Raw genomic sequence first — 16,860 nt, 5'->3', positions numbered from 1 at the left:
AACACAAAAGATTGGTGAGTAGGAAGTAAAGAGGACTTTACAGAACATGGAAATAGCAGTTACCAGGAACAACTAATGGGACTGAGACGAAGTACCCTACTCTTCCCACCCCACTTCCCAGCGGACATCCAAACCTTGTTGGGAGGGCATGGGCTGGCCCACTTGATGGCTCGGCAATTTGTTGACAGGGCAGTCGCTGTGGTTTTCTGCTGGTGGAACTTGCTGGAAATGTGCCCTCTGGAACTTTTCCAAGAATATCCACCATCTATGGTGCCAGGGCAAACTTCATGGGAGGAGTCACCTCAGAGGCTCTGCTGCACAACTCCCTGAGGGAAGTGCCAGGGACACTGGTGCTGCAGCTGCTGCTGGCTGCCTTGCACCACCACCATGGCCTGCAGACTGGAGTCTGGGAGGAAAGCCTTCACCTCCTACAGTGTCCCTCCATCGCCCTCTCCTGACAAAGCTCAGTGTCAGCTGGCAAAGGAAAAGCTGAAGGGCCCAGATCCACTGTTACAGAGCTGAGAGGCAATGGGTCTACCACTGGTTCACTTGGGGTCTTGGTGTCAAGCAGCCTGTCACTCTCCTTAAGGAACAGGGCCACTTCGGGGCTCAGCGTTGGCCTCTACGTGGACAGGGTGCACATTTAGAGGCAACTCCAACTGCATCGGCGTTGCGTAAGTGAGAGTCCATGATGTTGGGCCTGTTTGCAGTTTTCCTTCGCTCTTAAGCCCATAGGCCAGTGCTGTGGTGGCAGGCGGTGGGGGATGGGGAGCACCAACTGACTGAGTCATTGGTCTCCCTGGTGTTCTGTGCCTCTCTGGGGGCATGAATGTGTGAGACAAAAGTAGCACTTTCTGCCCACTCCTCAGTGTTTTGTCCGCATGCTTCTGGCCCAGGCCTTCTGGTTTCCAACTTCACTGTCCATTTCCTTTCAGGTGCTGGCTAAACCTCATGGCTGTGGGCCATCTGTATATATTCTCACTTAGGGCCATTTTTCTTTAAAGCATGAATGCAGGTTGCACTGCCTACAGATTGCTTATTAGAAAGGTTTTTCCCTCCACTGCCTCACAGGGCTTCCCCTGAATACAGCTATAATGAAGTTCTGACCACTGGAAGGAAGAATTTCAGACCACGACACAGTTCAGGAAAGGGTCAACCAGGCTGCTGGGAAGTCCTTGAGCCAGTCGCCCATTGGTTGGCCCCAGGGCTCACAGGAATAGGCCTGAGGTAACAGTTTTTGGCTGGGAGCATCCCGAGGGCAAATCACTGGTGGATCCAGAGCTGTCAGTCAACTGTGCTCCCTGAAGCAGGGATCTACACTGCATTTTCATGGCTGCCACATGACTATATCCTGTAACTGTTTTGGCCCCATTTACTTTTAACACTACCCTTGGACTTGGCACACACACAAAAAAAGTATTACCTTGTGTCTGGACATAAGTGCCTACTTGGGATCCAAGACTTACTAGTAGCTGCAAAGCTTCATCTTGAACTTTTGTTTCTGCTCTTAGTGTTTCTGTTTGTTAGCAGCTGTTTTCACCCACCTCGTAGAGTGAGAAGCATGTGTGCACCCTGTCCTAGTGGGAGTCAGATTGTGGGGACCTGCCAAGTCCTAATGCTGTCGATGTCAACACTGCTTTCCTGGGGGACTCGCCCACATCTAGCAAGGCTCTCTGACCTGCTTCCATCTGTAGCCTCCAAACTTGCTCTCTTTGAAGTTGTTAGTGCCCCACAAGGAAAGACCTTGAAGAAAGCTTCTTATTAAGACCACTCTGCTGAAGTTACTAACAAACCTTTCTGCTTACTGCTCCTTGCATGCTTATTTTGGCCTTCAAAATGCAGCTACATTTCTGCCATAAGCCACCCTTCTGCTTATTAAATCTCCCTGCTTATTTTGGCTTTCTCTGTTCATTTCTATAGAGCTATTGGTAGACTCTCTCTTTCCATAAGTTATAGATTTTAGATTCGGCTACCTGGGTTGAAATTCCAGCTTCTACGACTCACTCGCTTGTATAACAGCTTTGAGACAATTGAGGAATTTAAATATGGGTTGCATATGAGCAAATCATAAAATTACTGGTTATTTTGTTAGTTATGATAATAGCATGGCAGTCACTTTTTATAAAAGTTCCTTACCATCAGGTAAGAAATATTATTTGGGATTTGCTTTCACATACTTCAATATTAAAAACAAGTGGGGGAGAGGAAGGGAGTAAGAGAACTGAGAGTAGAAACATGGTAATAGTCGTTTAAGCAGCGTGACATCCATCATACATTGTATGGTTGATTCTACTATTCTCTATACCTTTGAGTAAGTTTGGGAATTCCCCAGGTAAAAAAAACTATAAAATTAAAGTGGTGTTGTTACTTACCTAGAGGGTAATATGGGAAAGAGTTAGTTGATTGTACATAAAGGTTATTTGGGAGAAACAGGATGAGTTCCCACTGGATGTGAATAGTTTTGGGGAGTCCATGGGTATGGGAGACCAGTCTCCAAATGGTGATGATACTGTTGTAATTAGCTAGTTATTAATAATAGGAAAGGAGCAAAATGGGAAACAAACATTATAAGCACGACCATTTGAGCAGCTTCACCAGGGAGGGCCTTACTTTCTTCTTTTTTTATGTGGCAAAAATATATGTGACAAAAATTTGCCATTTCATGAAGCAGTTTTTTTGTTTGTTTGTTTGTTTTAATATATTTTATTGATTTTGTACAGAGAGGAAGGGAGAGAGATAGAGAGTTAGAAACATCGATGAGAGAGTCATTGATCAGCTGCCTCTTGCACACCCCCTACTGGGGATATGCCCGCAACCAAGGTACATGCCCTTGACCGGAATCGAACCCGGGACCTTTCAGTCCCCAAGCCAACGCTCTATCCATTGAGCCAAACCGGTTTTGGCATGAAGCAGTTTTTAGTTGTTTGGTGGGAGTGTGCCTTTCCCAATAGATAACCATTTTGGAGGTCGTTAGATGAGATCTCTGAACATCAGGTTGTATCAACTGACTTTTAAGTCTGTGTGAATCACAACACTTCAAATTCTTTTTGCAGAAAATATTCTTCTAAATAGAAATTCCCTCCACATTTAAATGAATTGCTCGTGCTCATCCATAATTTTTGTATCTACTACTTGAGTATTCAGTGTTTACTACTTGAATAGGGTGCTTAACTTTACATACAAATAGTTTTACGTGTAATTTACTATGAGTGCACAGTAACAACATTTTGAAAATTTCTCAGAAGTGAAGGCTCCTACAGTGGAAAGTTAATTTTAACAGAACAGACTGCTTCCAAGAGAAGAGTTATTTTTTACCCATTTTCAAAAAATGTAGGTGATATTGACATGGCATAAAGTGAACTATTTTTAAATGAATGATTCAGTGGCATTTGGTACATCCACAGTGTCATGCAACCACCACCTCTATTTGAAAATATCCTCCAAAGGAAACCCTATACCCACTAAGCAGTTGCTCCCAGTCCCCTCCCCCAGCCCTGGCGACACCACTTGGCATTCTGTCTCAATGGATTTACCTATTCCAGATATTCCATGTAAATTGTGACCTTTTGTATCTGGCTTTTTTTCACTTACCATAATATTTCTGAGGTTCATCCACATATTGTAGCATGTATTTTTAATCAATATTTTGAGTGAGATTGTCTCTAATCATTGACAGAATTTCCTGAACCTTATTTCTATAATATGCTTTCCTAAGGACAGAAGGCTTTATTAATTAATAATGCATGGAGGACTTAATATACTAGTCTTTACAATAATAATAATAATAATAATAATAATAATAATATCTAATCTGATGAAAGAATCCCTGCATTTGGAAAGGAAGGACATTCAAAACTTGTGGGAGAACTCAGGGATGGATTAAGGTCTAAGGGTGGCCAGGCAGTTAGTTCTGAGATATGCCACACGGATCCCCCTGCAGGAAGGAAGGAGTCCGGAGAAATGCTGCCAGCACTCCACTCTCAACTGCCAGCCCTGCTTCTGGACAACCTCAGTAGAAGCTGCCTCACCCAAAGTCATGTTCCCTTTCCGGGTAACCCTCATCCAGAGATTGGTTGTCATGAGAATATAAAGGCCAACCCCCCTCACCCTAACTCAGAAAAGCTTAGAAGGTCACTCTGAGACAGGTTGAGGCTCTCTGAAGATGAATGGAAGTGTTCATCAGTTGTTATTTTTTTGAGCCTCTCCAAGATAAGATTAAATGTTCTTTTCAGCCACTCCTCAAACCAATGCATCTGTGCCTGCACCAGCCAACGCCAGCCTACCCTACCGCCAGAGCCTAAGGAACAGAGATCCACTCTGTGCCTGCATCCAGAAACCCAGAAACCCAGTGCTATAGAAGCCAGACCCCAGCTCACTGTAGGGAGCCATGCTCTCTGCTAGTGTGTGCCCCCTTGATGCACCAAGCTCCTGCCCTTTCTCCCCTCCCTCCATCTTGTTTTCAGTAAGCCTCTTTTCTTTTTCTTTTTTTCTTTTTCCTGATTTTCCTCCTTTCTTGATTTCTATCATGTGAGGGGTGGGGAGGGTAAGGGTGTAAACCCCGTCACCAGTGACAGTTCTATCTCAGAACTCCCCTTTGGGCTGGCCCAGGCCCAGTCTGCTCCCTTTTCTTTCCCCCTGTTCCCAGGTGTTGATTCATGAGCACTTCCTTCTAAACCTCGGGAAGCTAAGTCCGCCTCAGAGTCCTGGGAACCAGTGTGTGACACCGGGTTTCTTGCTGGATTATATGAGGCGTCAGCTGGGGGATGCAGGTCCTCTCAGTGGAGAAGCCTTGCTCTTTTTCTCTGGGTTCCAGAGATCTTCTCTCCAAGTTTCCCAAGTTCTTCCTGTCAAGGTCTTTAAAGCAACCTCTCTGGTATTTGGGTGGAGGGGATGGTGGGGAAGGATGTGCAAGATAAAGAGGGTGGCTCAGTGTAAAATTCCCATCTGAAGGGACAAGGTCTTTCTACGCTGAAAACAGCTGACAGCTGATGGAGAGAAGACCCTGGTGATGCCCAGGATGGGAAGGGTGAATGGAGCTTATAGACTTCAGTTAGCAGACTTCACAGAGTCATGGAAAAGGGTGCACGTGGCATAGACTTAAATGGGGCCTCTGATTTGGCTCGGTGGACATGAAGCATCTACCTGTTTGTTGAGAGTCTGACTCTCTAAGTTTTGGCATGTGCGGTTGACCTTCCTCCAGACACAGCCCACTATGGATGCTCTGCTGACACCGGCCTCCCTCATTCCTGCTTCATCTTCTCTGTTCCAGTTTCTTCCATTCCCTGCTCCTCACACCAACTTCTACCTCCCCTCCATTACTAGGCCGAACAATGTAGTTCTCTTCTCTCCCTCTTACAGCCCGTTTATCAGAGGGAATGTTCACCAGAGACAGGTCTCCCTTTGGGGAATTGCGCTCCCACCTTTTAATTTATGTCATTGAGCTGCTTCCAAGACAGGTTTATTTAATTAGATAAACAGCAAAAATAAATAATAAAATTTGTAAACAAAAACTCTTTTATTTAAATTATATTTTATTCTTTCACATGTTAAAAAAATGTATGTAATGTCCTATGCACTTTTCCATGAATACCAGGCTAATAAATCAAGTAGCAATGCTTACTAAGATCAAATTAAATAGTAAAATGATCATTACGTGGTACCTGCGAGCCGAGAGAAGAGAGGACTTAATAGCTCAACTCAGCAGTGCCCTCACAGGTTGAGTGTAGCCAGAGCCAGTTTAAACCTTTAATTTGGATATAACTGATGGCTCTTTAAGACTTAAGTTTGCACAGGTATTGTAGCTGCAACTACTTTCCCTCTGTTGAGTGACAGCTTTCTAACCTAGTAAGTCAGATCCAATTCTGAAACAATGTAGTTCATTTACAATATATGTCCACGAGGGGGCAGTGTGGAGAACCACAGGAGCATTGGAGTTTCAGTTGTATAGAAAGTCGCAGGCTTCTGGTTTGTTTATGTCTCTGTGAGTCTTATGGTAAATGCAAAAACCAAACACCAATGGCATATGTTTGGTTATCTGTTAACACCGAGCTTGGTAGGATCTAGGCTTAAAGTTGGGGCAAACCTTTGGCCTTTCACAGAAAATATGGAACTTACATTCTAGCTCACCATTATGTCAATAAATATTTGTTGAATGAATAACTGAATGACACCAGCTTATGCTATGTTGCTATAAGCATAGCATCTCCATGAAACGTACTAATGATGTGTTAGAGCTAAGTGATTTGATTTTCCATTTTTTTCAGCCTGCATATGCCTTTTCCTCCACCTCTCAGAAGTCATCATTAAATTTCTAATGAAGGAAAATTTCAAACGACCCTAGTAGTTGTTTTCAAAGCAGACCCTAGAGTTTCCCCTGCCATGGAAAAAGCTGAGAATATAGGCCAGCAGTTGTGCTTAAAAGAACAAGCAGCTGATGGGTCTCTAAGTCACCAGTCACCTCTGGGGACTGCCTACTCCCCCGACACCAGGTGCCCAGGGGTTCTTGGTAAATGTCAGATGCTGCTGACTGTGATGCAAGTGTTGGCGTCAACTCAGGCAGCAGAAACAATCTAGCATCACCCTAAAAAGAGGAAAGCTCACTGCTCTCCTGAGAATGAGGTCTGAAATAGGAAACGAGGTTGTCAAAATGTGGTCTTTGCTGTCTAGAAGCTGAAGCTGGAAGATTCGGTGCTGTTGTTACCCAAACCAGGAAAATCATGAAGGTATTCAACTTCTGGGAAGACGAGAACTATAAAAGCATGCACCATTATCCTTATTTCTTAGAAATTATTTCTTAGAAAACTAAGAAATAGACTACATGAGCTTGAAAGAACAAGGTGTACTAATAAGAATAGATCTCTCCGTATTAATTGGAAAAAATTTGCAGATAGATTAATTAGTACCTTTACATCAATTAAAACAAAACTCACTACTTAAAAAGTGACACACGATGACACTATATATACACACCACAGGCACACATACGTGTGTTTGTGTGTTCAGAAAAAATATTATACCATATTGATAATAATAGTTGCCTTGGAGAAGAGACAGAGGGGACAGGACTATGGATTACATCCAGAGGGAACTTTAACTGTAATATTTCAATGTTTTTAGAGGAATGTTTCATTTATAAATTTTAAAAATTAAAAATGAATTTTAAAAGAAAAATGATAAGCCAAAACCGGTTTGGCTCAGTGGTAGAGTGTCGGTCTGTGGACTGAAGGGTCCCAGGTTGCGGGTACATCCCCGGTAGGGGGTGTGAAAGAGGCAGCTGGTCGATGTTTCTCTCTCATCGACGTTTCTAGCTCTCTATCCCTCTCCCTTCCTCTCTATTTAGGGGCAGGAACATGCCTGCCCCAAAATAGGTGCTCAATAACTATTTGTTGAATAATCCAGATGGGGGAAATGAACATTAGAGGGGATGATTAAGGGAGATGCATGGAAATCCTTGTAATGACCAGGTGACAGATGACACTTTGTGTTGGAGGGGGTATAGGAGAACAGACACTGTCATATGTTGCTGGTCAGCGTGTTAGCTTTGGAGGGCAATTTGGCAAGATTTGTCAAAATCTAAAAAGGTACCTTGCCCAGCAATTCGACTGCCAACCGTACACTCCATATATATGCATGTCCAAACACATAGATCAAAGGTGTTCACGGCCACATTATTTTGATAACAAAAATATCTGGAATGTACTTAAATTCCCACCCAGAGAGGCCTGGCTAAATATCCTATTGGCATTCATGTGACTGCCTATAGGCAACTGTGAAAAAGATAGTGGAAGATGATATATACGGAGCAGTCTCAGTGATACACGAGGGAAACAAGTGAGGGGCAGAAGCCACCGCTTGAATAATAATAATTGTTATTTAAATAATATAGGTCTGTCAGGCAAATGCCACTGCCAATACTACCTGGCCTATGTATGACAATATTTTTTTTAATATATTTTATTGGTTTTTTACAGAGAGGAAGGGAGAGAGATAGAGAGCTAGAAACTTCAATGAGAGAGAAACATCGACCAGCCGCCTCTTGCATACCCCCCTACCAGGGATGTGCCCGCAACCAACGTACATGCCCTTGACCGGAATCGAACCTGGGACCTTTCAGTCCGCAGACCGACGCTCTACCACTGAGCCAAACCGGCTTCGGCTGTGTATGAGAATATTACCAGTAAAAAAAAAAAAGGAGAGGGATTTGTATACAAGTTTGTACAACCACAAATAAATGCGTACACACATAAGCAAATACATACATAATGGAAAAGCGCACGAAACCAACGATAGTATTTGCCTTCGTTGAGGGGGTTCAGTCAAAAATTGTGAGGCTTGCAAACAATTAAAAAAAAAACCCCACTGTAAATATAGTACTACTTAAAACACACCACGCCTCTATAACGCGTCCATCCACGCTCTCTGGCTGGCCTCTCCTCCGCCTGGGGCTGACCGGGTGCAAACGCCCCGGGCTCCGCTGTAAAGGCTTGGGGGTGGCAGGAGGACCTTTATTTCCTCCGGGAGCCAAGCCCATAAAACGCAGGAATAGCCCTGGCCGGCTTGGCTCAGTGGACAGAGCGTCAGCTCGCAGACTGAAGGGTCCCAGGTTCAATTCCAGCCAAGGACACGAGTTTGGGTTGCGGGATCGATTCCCAGTGGGGGTCGTGCAGGAGACAGCCCATTAATGATTCTCTCTCATCATTGATGTTTCTCCCTTCCTCTCTGAAATCAATAAAAATATATTAAAAACAAAACAAAACAAAACAAAAAGCCAAGACCGGTTTGGCTCAATGGATAGAGCGTCGGCTTGGGGACTGAAGGGTCCCCGGTTCGATTCTGGTCAAGGGCATGTACCTTGGTTGCGGGCATATCCCCAGCAGGGGGTGTGCAAGAGGCAGCTGATCGATGACTCTCTCTCATCTATGTTTCTAACTCTCTATCTCTCTCCCTTCTTCTCTGTACAAAATCAATAATATATATATATATATATATATATATATATATATATATATATATATATATATATATATATATATATATATATATATATATATAACACAAAACAAAACAAAAAAAACAGCAACGCAGGAATAGACCCAGCCCCATCGCGCTGTGCCCGGGCTCCCCTGCTCCCTCCCCAACCCCGGCGGTGCCCGCCCTCCGCCCTCCGCCCTCCGCCGGGCCCGCCGCCTCCGGGGAGGGCGGCCCGGGCGCCGGGACGCATGCGCCCCATCAGCGCCGGGAATTAAAAGAGAGAAAAGTCCCAGCCACACACGCGCCCGAACCGAACCCCAGTGGAGGAAGAGCGCGGAGGCGCCCCGGCCCCGGAGCGCCCGGCCTCCCGGTCCCCGCGCGGCGTGATGCGCGCTGAGCCGCCCGCCGCCCGGCCCCGGATGCCCGCCCCGCCGCGCCCCCCGCGCTCGCCCGTCCCCGCGGCCCCATGGGGCTGAGGGCCTGGCTGCGGGCCGCCTGCTGCTGCTGCCCCTGCCCCTGCCTGCCCGCGCCCGCCGCGCCCGAGAAGGAGCCGCTCGTCCGGTGGGTGCGCGCCCGGCCGACCCGGTGCCTGGCCGGGACCCGGTGCCTGGCCGGGATCGGGGTGCCTGGCCGGGACCGGGTGCCTGGCCGGGATCGGGGTGCCTGGCCGGGACCGGGTGCCTGGCCGGGATCGGGGTGCCTGGCCGGGACCGGGGTGCCTGGCTGGGATCGGGGTGCCCGTCCGGGATCGGGGTGCCTGGCCGGGACCGGGGGTAACTGGCCGGGACCGGGGGTACCTGGCCGGGACCGGGGTGCCTGGCCGGGATCCGGGGTGCCTGGCCGGGATCGGGGTGCCTGGCCGGGATCGGGGGTACCTGGCCGGGATCGGGGGTACCTGGCCGGGTCGGGATGCCTGGCCGCGGAGTGGGGTTACCGGCAGCCCGGAGTGGGGAGACCTGCGTGCTGGTCTGAGTTAGGGCTGGGGGCTGGCTTGAAGGACCATCTAAGCACCTTCCAAGCCCCTTGATTCCTTCTTACAGGACATGCCTGCTCCTTGGGCAAGATCCCCCCCCTCCCCCCCAAAAAAAAGTACAAATCCCCAGAGACACCTGAGACCCGGGTGGAGCCTGTGGAAAGTGCCCAGAGTTGGGGTGCAGTTGCGGGCAGGGGCGCCAGGAGGGGCGTTGGCACAGGGGTCCCTGGAATACAGCGGCCCCTGACCGGCCTGGGACAGGGTGAGTCTGTGCCACCAGGAGGAAAGTGCGATGTCTTGTCAGCCCGTGTTGTTATCGAGAGGAGAAGATTTCAGCGGCCGAGCACAAGGCGATATTTTCCCACATTACAATCATGTGTATCTTCTCAGTGGGACGTGGATTCTTTGCGGGCTAAGCGACTGAGTGTGGGAAAGAGTAATGCGCTCAGTGGCGCTGGGAGGTTTTGGTCAGGGCTGCGATGGTAAGCCTTCGTGTTTTAACTGCTGAAGTGAAGGCTCCACTAGGTCATGCCTCGGGTGGATGTGAGTGAAACGAAGTTATTTAAAATTAAATTAGAATATATATATATATATTCCAGGATTGAGTAAGCAAATATCGAAGCCAGTGTTTCTTGTGATTCGAGAAAGCTTTCACAACTTCACAAGCATGATTTACTTCTCTTTCCCCATCAGGTCCAAACACTCCCCTTGACTTTTAATTCCTTACATAACCCCTTCCTGCCCGATCACTCTTATTTCCCAGCACGTTAAACAGGACACACTCCTTGATTTAATCGGGCAGGCATCCTGGCGGCTCCAGGAGCAATCCAGCGTTTTCTCTCTCCGTTTGCCTCAAGGAGTGCCCTCTCCCCTCCCTTCCCCTTCCTAAATGCTGGTCCTCAGTGCCGCCTCAACAGCCCTCCGCGGTTACTGTGCTCGCATTCATTCATCTCTGTCCTATGAGTTAGGACTTGGAACTTCCCATCTGCCCCTCGCGATGTAGTGAGCACCCATGTATGTAAACATATATATCATATTGTTTCACATATATGTGAAATACACACGAGCAAGCATACACATAATACCCAGTGTTTTTGTTTGTACTTGTGATGGGGCATTTACTCAGATGATGAGATTACTGTGGCCTGGGAGAAACCCAGGAATCCACCCCCAGTCATATGGAGTGGGTCAAATCTAGAATTTTATGCTTGGGTTGCTCACTCAACTTGCAATGCTCATTGTCTCATGATGCAGCTTGGTCTCCCCCTCAGAGCCCTGGGTCTTTCTCATTTCCTGTCTGGGATTGCTATTGGAGTGGGCAGTTTTTGGTTGTTTCAAAATCTCCACCCTCTCCTGCCTTGATTTACACTAGAAGTCAGGGAATTTTGCAAGTGATTTAAAAAAGACAAAGTCAATAGCACGGGGCTCATGATTCACATCGCCTGGGGTTAAAGCCAGACTGGGTGACCTGGCACAGATTATGAAATTTATTTGTGCCCTAATTTCCTCATCTGTAAAACAGGGATGGTAATAGTATGTACCCAAAGAGTTGCGAGAAATGAAATGAGCTAATCCATGTGAAGTGCTTACTAGAGTGTCTGACACATAGTAAATATTTAATAAGTTTTAGTTATTAATTATTATTGCTATTCTTTTGAGCGTGTGATTATGAGTGGACTGGTCTTTTGTGGGTTAGCATCATTCTGGCATCATCTCAACATAACAATCAATGGGAAGAGTAGCTTATTGATGGACACGTGGAGCAGTGATATGTGTGTGGGGGGTACCTTATTGTTCTACTCAAGTCATCGGAAGACTCAGTTTCAAAAAATTATTTTCATTTATTTTTTATTTTTGTTAAAGTGTGAATTTGGGTGGTTTTAGTATATTAACAAAGTGATTTAAAAAAGACAAAGTCAATAGCACAGTGCAGTTGTTAAGATGATCTATTTTAGAACATTTTTATCACTCCAAAAAGAAGCCATACCGCTGAACACTTGCCGACAGCCCCACTCCCCAGACAATTCCTGCTTTACTTTCTCTCTTTATAGATTTGCCTGTGCTGGACATTCTGTGTAAATGGCATCTTACAGTGTGTGGCCGTTTTGCGCCTGGCTTCTTTCACTTAGCACAGTGTTTTGAAGTTTTCATCATGTTGTAGCACGTGTCAGTACTTCATTCCTTTTTATATTTGAATAATATTTCATTGTGTGGATATATTACATTTTATTTACCCATTCATTAATTGATAGACATTTGGGTGGTTTCTACTTTTTGGCTCTTATAAATAACGCTGCTATGAATATTTGTGTAATCTTTGATTATATGCCCAGAAATGAAATTCCTGGGTCATATAGTAATTCTGCATTTAACCTTTTGAGGAACTGCCAGAATATTTTCCAAAGTGGAGGGTTTGAAATAATTTTTTTAATTAAAAATATTTTTGTTAGTGACATTGGTTAATATAATTATATAGGTGTCAAGTGTACAATAATTCACCTTCTGTGTATTATATTGTGTGTTCACTGCTCCAAGTTAAGTCTCCTTTCATCACCATTTACCCCCCCCCTTACCCTCTTCTACTTTCCTCATACCCCTTTTCATCATCACACTGTTGTTTGTGGTATGAGGTTTTCCTTCCTTTGCTTTGAAATCTTGATGTGGTAAAATCATGTGGGCAGATGGCCTTAATTTTTATTTCATTGAGAACTTAATTCTTCACGTTATATTATCTTTGCTCTAATTATAAAAAGATGGTTTTCAAGTTTTATTTCATACAAGATATGAAATATCGTCTACCTGGAAGAGGTGTGTTTGGGGGGACATTTGTCATTTGTGTGCACGGTCACCCCCAGTCCTTTTGAGAAATGCACTGGGGACTTGTGTTAGTTTAAGAAAAATTACTCGTAGTCTCATTTTGTTTGCCCATCAGAGAATGCCACTTAGGTTTTGACCTTGCTTTTTCTGCTTTCTCTGGAACCCAGTATGTGGAGGCAGTGTCCGTCTCTTACCTTGCTTGCATCTGTAGTTCTCTCTAGTCTCAATTTCATTTCTAGGTATATAATACCCACTCGTCTCCCCCCACCCCTGCCCTTTCTCTAGAAATATCTGAGGCCTCCCTGACTAAAAATCCATCCTGTGATTACCAGGGCCTTCAATTACCATCCTTTGCTTTCCTTGTGTCAGGTGCACGTGTCTTTGAAAGTGGTCAGCTGTACCCTTACCTCCTACACCTCCCCTTGAAGATGAAATCTGGTTTTCGCCCCCTGTACAATCACCTGAACATTGCTCTCCTGAAAGTTACAAGAGAAAGCAGTCTGATGTTCTTCTTTCAGTGTGTGCAGAATACCTCTGTGCTGACCTTCCGTGCCTTCTTGCACACTTCCTCGTTCCCTGGCTTCTCTGATTCTGCACTCTCTGGTCTCTGCCTGCGATCTGTCTAATCATGCTGCTTTCCCTCCTGAGGGCTTGCTGATGCCATACTTGTGAGCTGGACATCTGTTTGTTTTGTCTACTTCTTAAGAATCTACTCTGATTTTAAGGCCCATTTTAGTCGCCACCTTCGTGGTGAAACCTTAGAGAGTCTCCCCAAGCAGTATGGTGTCTCTTCTTTCTTCTTACCCCCCGGGGTCCTGTACCTCATTCTGCCTGATCTTACCGTAATGTGGGTGCCAGAGCCCCTGCCAGATCCGAGGGACTAAATCTCACTCACCTTAGTATCCATTTTTTGTGCCCAGCCCAGTGCTCAGCATGGAGTAAGAAGTATATTAATACTTTTCCATTAATAAAATGACAATAATGGCTGTTCATTTGTTAATTTCTTTCTATGTGCAACTTTAAAAAATGCATGTAAAACAAAACATTGTGAAGGATGATAGAGCAAACAGCCACATACCCAGGATCCGATTAAGAAAACATTAAGAAGCCCTAACCGGTGTGGCTCAGTAGATAGAGGGTTGGCCTGCAGACTGAAAGGTCCCAGGTTAGATTCTAGTCAAGGGCATGTACCTTGATTGCAGGCACATCCCCGATAGGGGGGATGTTGCAGGAGGCAGCTTATCGATGTTTCTACTCTTTATCCCTCTCTCTTCTTCTTTGTAAAAAATCAATAGATATATTTTTTTAAAAAGAAAAAAAAGAAAATGTTAGCAATAGAGTTGAAGCCCCTCCCTTTACCTCTGCATTACTACATCCTGCTCCCATCCTGACCTGTACATATGTGTTTAGCATTCTTAATTTAAATAGATGGTGCCTTCTGCATGTAGACTTTGCCTAAGTGAGATTTCTTTACACACATTCTGTGATTTAATCGTCACTATGACCAAATGAGTGAGATGTTGTCTCCATTTTGTAAATGAGGATCCCAGGCTTAGAGAGTTTAAATAATTGATTCAGAGTCACAACTGAGAGAAGTCAGAGTGGGAATGTGAATCTGTGTCTGTTCACATCTAGGCCTTGCATTGTAGAAAATTCAGAAAACTGCCAAATATTTCTTAAAAGTCAATTATAATGTCTGTGGAAATCACTTGTCTTAGCCCCTGTCCGTTTAGCCCCTTTCTCCTTCCCTTCCTCCATGCCCGTATTAGTACAATTCTCCACCACCCCACCCCCACAGATGTGGAATCAATCTGGCCCCGTAAACCAAACCCAGTGGGAGTTTGGAAACCTGAGTCCTAGACCCAGCTATTTACCAGCTGTGGGGGCCGGGGAAATCTCTTAATGTCCTGGAACCTTCATTTCTTTTTCTGTACGTTGGTGACATGGAACACAGTGGCAATGAGGCTCACTGTAGTACTGGGAGGAATGTGAAGGCCCGGGAGATGTGCATCATGACCATTTGTTCGACTCTGTAGCTTCCCAGGCTGCTTCTCCAGCGAATAGTTGAGGAGTCATTTCTAATGCCAAGATAATAGTGCTGATGGATTGTTTTTGGAATGGCTAGATCACTGATCTTTTGTCTTTAAAATAGTGAACAACTTTTTGGTTTAGGGTTAAAAGAAACATTTGGGATATAGATTACTAGTTTCCTAGGACTACTGTGACAAATTACCACGAACTTGGTAGCTTAAAACAGCAGAGATTTATTCTTTCACAGTTCTGGAGGCCAGGAGTCTGAAATCAAGGTGTTGGCGGGGCCTTGTTCCCTCCAGAGATTCTAGGAAGAATCATTTCTTGCTGATTCCAGCTTGGGCTGGCTCCTGGTAGCTCCAGTCTTCGCCTGTCTTCTTCCATGTGTCTCAAATGCCTTCTCTCTTCTCTTTCCAAGACACCAGGCATTGGCTTTAGGGTCCACCTTACATTCAGCATGATCTCATCTAAAGATCCTTACGTTAATTGCATCTGCAAAGCCCCTATTTCCAAGTAAACTCACATTCCCAGGAACTGCGAATTAGGACTTGGAAGTAGCTTTTTAGGGGACACTATCCAACCTATTATATTACAATGTATTATAGTTTTGGGAAAATGTTTGAGCTTAAAGCATTGGTTTTTATTTCACTTTTAGAGCATGGCTCTTTCCATCAGGGATAAAAGCATGCTGCTACCGTAGACAAATCCACCTGAGCATGTGGCCCTGGTAATTATATGACTTGGGAGGCACACCTGCAGCCAGTCACCATTAAGCAGAGATGCCCAAGTGGCCTGGCACCATAAAGTCTACTGCCATATGACATCCTGCTGGGGCCGACTGGCAGACTATGAACAACAGACGAATGGTTACTCTGACACACGTGTCTGTGAAAGGGAGGTTAAGGGACTGCTTGGCTATAGCCACCAAGTAGCCCTGTTCGCCTGCCTCCTTAGGCTTTTACTGTAACAACTTGAACTAAAATTAACTATTAACTATCAGCAGGGTAAGCCTCCTTGAGAAAACACCTGCATCTGTAGTGTCTTTCAAATAAGGACGTTTTGAAATCTAAACATAAAGATCCCAGTAGAACACCTGGAGCTCAGATTTGTTTGGAAAAGTCAAGGCAAGGGCTGCCTCCTTCGCTAAGGTCCCCCAGAGCCCTCCGACCTTAGAGAATCCTCCTTCCAGACTTTCCAACCAAGGCCCATGCTTCCCCACAGCGTCCACTACCAGCCCAGAGGAGTCTAAAATGGAATGTGTAAGGGGTACAGTGTTAGCACCGCATGCTGTCATCTTTCACAATGGTTCCTTTGAACCGTTTAAGGGAAGTGTAATACTCGCTCTCTCATTTCTACTGGCTGTGAATAACTGATAAGCACCACCACTGTCCAGTTGGTCAAAGGCCAGGGAAGAAAGCGAGAGAAGTAACGACCAGGACTGAGTTTTCATTGTGGCTCTGTAAGCCACCTGAGCGAACAGTGGAATGAGCTTCCAAATCTGTTTGCTCCCTGCGCTTCTCAATGTGCACCGCAGCTTCCATTACTGATAACAGTTTCCGCACCTTATCTGTGGGCAGTGAACAGAGAACAGAGTGTCAATGTGTTTTGTTTTGTTTTCTCCATGCCTAGAATTTTCATTAGGGAAAAACAAAATACAACCTCAGCGTGCTCTTGATGGTGTTTCATGCCCACAGAGAGGGGCGGTTCTGAGAAGGAATTGATCTGGGCCCGTGAGTGTGGGCAGCAGACTTGAATTTCCCTGACCATAAAGAAACAGTCCTGGGTGAGTGCATCCAGCGTGCAGAAGAGGGGGAGACCAGGGTCACGACCTACACCTTCCCTTTCCCATCCCTCCTGCGCCTTTGCAGGTGGTACGTAGTGCTTAAGGAATACTGGGCACTGTCATAAGTGCTTTATATCTATTAATTAAATCCTTGCCATAATCCTACGAGGTCAGTCAGTTCTTGTTATTCAGAGTAGTTATGTCACCGCAAATGCTGAATTAAAGAATATCGAACCATTGCTCCAAAGGGGAAATCCAGGGTTAGATTCCTGCCAGCAAATTGGTC

General features: G+C 45.5%; 1 protein-coding gene across 1 annotated transcript in view; it reads left to right on the top strand.

The window, feature by feature from the left end:
* Positions 1-9,270: 9,270 nt before the first annotated feature.
* Positions 9,271-16,860, top strand: part of MREG (melanoregulin) — a 49,247-nt gene continuing 41,657 nt past the window's right edge. The window contains exon 1 of the mRNA XM_084891955.1: positions 9,271-9,531. Within this exon, the coding sequence (XP_084748081.1) occupies positions 9,437-9,531 (95 nt within the window). The 5' untranslated portion in view covers positions 9,271-9,436. The remainder of the gene's footprint in view (positions 9,532-16,860) is intronic.

Source organism: Pipistrellus hanaki (genome assembly GCF_964339955.1).
Source record: "Pipistrellus hanaki genome assembly, chromosome: 8".
Classification (NCBI taxonomy): domain Eukaryota; kingdom Metazoa; phylum Chordata; class Mammalia; order Chiroptera; family Vespertilionidae; genus Pipistrellus; species Pipistrellus hanaki.
Note: the sequence above shows the minus strand (reverse complement) of the source record. Positions and strands in the feature narration are given on the sequence as shown.